General features: G+C 40.7%; 1 protein-coding gene across 1 annotated transcript in view; it reads left to right on the plus strand.

The window, feature by feature from the left end:
* LOC106882135 (uncharacterized) overlaps window positions 1-1617 on the plus strand; it is a 17832-nt gene extending 16215 nt beyond the window's left edge. The window contains exon 6 of the mRNA XM_052977699.1: window positions 1325-1617. Within this exon, the coding sequence (XP_052833659.1) occupies window positions 1325-1377 (53 nt within the window). The 3' untranslated portion in view covers window positions 1378-1617. The remainder of the gene's footprint in view (window positions 1-1324) is intronic.
* Window positions 1618-3340: the final 1723 nt, after the last annotated feature.

Genomic DNA, 3340 nt, shown 5'->3' on the forward strand with positions numbered 1-3340 from the left:
CAAAAAGAGACCGATAGAATAGGTACTAGGCTTACAAAGAATAAGTCCTTGCGGTCGATTTGCTCAACTAAAGGCGGTGCTCCAGCATGGCCACAGTCAAATGACTGAAACAAGTACAAGAATAAAAGAATTCCTTTGCACTTTTTTGAAATGCTCATCTCCTTAGCAGACAAATCTTATTTTTAAAGGGGTGGGGTGAGGAATACCACCTCTTCCCTTTTATATCATTTCTTTTAGAGGCACAAGTAGACGTTTTTGATGGGGATTAAGGTCGGAAGTAGATGAATACTGGAATGGAGGAGAGAAAAGAAAAAGGAGGGCGGAGGAGGAACATGAACAAAGGTAGGCTCAGGATGAAGGATGATGAGCTATTTGAAGAAGAAAGATAGAAGGAGGTGACCTCATGACCATATAGAAGTCCTTTTGGGGAAATCCCCGTTGTTAATATTGATGTTTATATAACAGCTCAGCCATAGTTAGCACCAGCAGTACAATAATAGCAACAACTGCAGCGGTAACAGTATTAGTAGTAATGATAGTAGTAATAGTAGTCGGTGTTACTGTTCCTTTTCATGAAATAGTAGTAGTGAGCCGTTGTTTGTAGAGTATACTAAGCAAATTAATTGCTGATTCTACAGACAACAGCCAGGATTCTTGTTTACATTGAGAGATCTGGCGGCAGCGTTGACTGAAGGAAAACCAACGATGTTAAAACACTGGTATTTCAGAGTCCGCTTACGTCACGGAATCGTGTGTGTCGTCAGCACATCGTCTGAAAGGCACAAGTTGTTCTCCGAAGACGAAATGCAACAGCAATTATCAAATTCACGCTCAAATCTGCCAAAATAAGTTACGAATCAATGTGAGGATCATCGAGTTGTTATTGTTGTTGTTGTTGTTGTTGCTGACGCAGTTGTTCTTGTTACTGTTTTTGCTATAGTGTTACTGTTTTGTTCTAGTTGATGTTTTTGTTGTTGTACAGTTTTTGCAGTTGTTACTGTTTTTCTTGTCATTGATAATGTTGTTGTTTTTGTAATAGTAGTAGTAGTAGTAGTAGTAGTAGTAGTAGTAGTAGTAGTAGTAGTAGTAGGTGTTCTTCTTGTTCATGTAGTACCAAATAGCTCTTTGTTTTATAGAGTACAGTAAACAGATTAATTGCTGATTCTATAGGCAAGAGGCAGCGTTCTTGTTTTCATTCAGGGATCGGGAAGCAGCCTTGACTGAAGGGAAACAATGATGTCAAAACACTGGCGTTTCAAAGTTTCCTTAATCACTGAATCGAGTGTGTTGTTAATGATATTCTTTTTTTTTTTTTCTTTTTCAGGACCTGGAGTGGCTGATTCCTTGGCTATATTTATCCGTTTGATTCCAAACTGACCAATCACACGATCTCTCTTGCTACTATTATTGTTGTTGTTGTTGTTAACATCTATGCTTACACGATGACCATCATCACTGACAATATGTCAAGCGTCACTTAAAATTCAATAACCAACTCAATCCTTCAGCAATCTTTTGTTATCAATCACTTTTACTATTTCTCTCCATCTAGAGTAACACAATTATTGTTATTATTTAACACCCTGTTAATTGTCATCAAGATCTATAATAAAAAGCCTTCCAGATGAGACCTTCATGATTTTTGGAATTATTCCTGTAAGTTATCTAATGTGTCAGTTTCAATTTTCAGATGGTGAGGTCTTGTTTGATGACGGTTTGGTTGCTATTTGTAGCAGGACCCGCAGCCACTTAGAAACTCTATCTCGTGTTTTCTTATATATGCTGTGTTGCTTCTTTGTGTGTATCTGTATGTGTGTGTGTTATTTCGTTACTGCCCACAAGGGGCTACACACAGAGGGGACAAACAAGGACAGACAAACGGATTAAGTCGATTATACCGACCCCAGTGCGTAACTGGTACTTATTTAATCGACCCCGAAAGGATGAAAGGCAAAGTCGACCTCGGCGGAATTTGAACTCAGAACGTAGCGGCAGACGAAATACCGCTAAGCATTTCGCCCGGCGTGCTAACGATTCTGCCAGCTCGCCGTGTGTGTATGAGTTGTATATGTGTGTGCGTGTGCGTGTAACGTGCAACGTGCGAACATCTAAATTTCCTCAGTGCCTTTGCAATGTGTGTGTGCATTCAAGTTGAGATTTCTGGCGTTAGCTTGGTATGCATAGGAGCGTATGTACTCAGGGGCTGGACTAGTATACTCTTCTACTCTTTACTCTTTTACTTGTTTCAGTCATTTGACTGCAGCCATGCTAGAGCACCGCCTTTAGTCGAGAAAATCGACCCCAGGACTTATTCTTTGTAAGCCTAGTACTTATTCTATCGGTCTCTTTTTGCTGAACCGCTAAGTTACGGGGACGTAAACACACCAACATCGGTTGTCAAGCGATGGTGGGGGGACAAACACAGACACACAAACATATACAAAAACATACATATATATATATACATACGACGGGCTTTCAGTTTCCATCTGCCAAATCCACTCACAAGGCTTTGGTCGGCCCGAGGCTATAGTAGAAGACACTTGTCCAAGGTGCCACGCAGTGGGACTGAACCCGGAACCATGTGGATGGTGAGCAAGCTACTTACCACACAGCCACTCCCACGCCTATGAATATAAGTGTGTAGGTATATGTGTAAACTTTTGCAAGACATTTCCTGAGTGTGCGCTGCTATAACGTATGTGTGTGCTGTAGCAAGTGAATGGGCAAATGCAGATTGCAGTGTTAATTTCTATATGTGAATGTTGCCGAGGTTCAATCGAGAATTCATAGTTAAGTTCATAGAATACAAGAGAAGTGGGATATAAGTAGGTTGTTTTTGTAGGCGCAGGAGTGGCTGTGTGGTAAATAGCTTGCTTACCAACCACATGGTTCCGGGTTCATTCGCACTGCGTGACACCTTGGGCAAGTGTCTTCTACTATAGCTTCGGTCCACCAAAGCCTTGTGTGTGGATTTGGTAGACGGAAACTGAAAGAAGGCCGTCGTGTATATGTATATATATATATAATACAAAGAATATATATACATGTATACACACATATATGTACATACTTACATCTACATGTGTATATATATGCATATCAGGGTACAGGACATTAGAACAATGAACTACAGACAACGGAACGAACACATAGAGAGCCACTTGGAATATTCCTTCATCAGCTGCCTCTATTCTAACCTGACGTTTCGAAGATAAGACAGAACGTTCTCTAGAATAGTCTCTTCCTGAGTAGTGGATCAACCCACTACACAGAGGATTCCAAGACAGGAAAAATTGGACAGTGAAAACAACATTCAAAAGCCGTACGGCCAAACGCG

Source organism: Octopus bimaculoides, chromosome 28, assembly GCF_001194135.2.
Source record: "Octopus bimaculoides isolate UCB-OBI-ISO-001 chromosome 28, ASM119413v2, whole genome shotgun sequence".
Taxonomy (NCBI): Eukaryota; Metazoa; Mollusca; class Cephalopoda; order Octopoda; family Octopodidae; genus Octopus; species Octopus bimaculoides.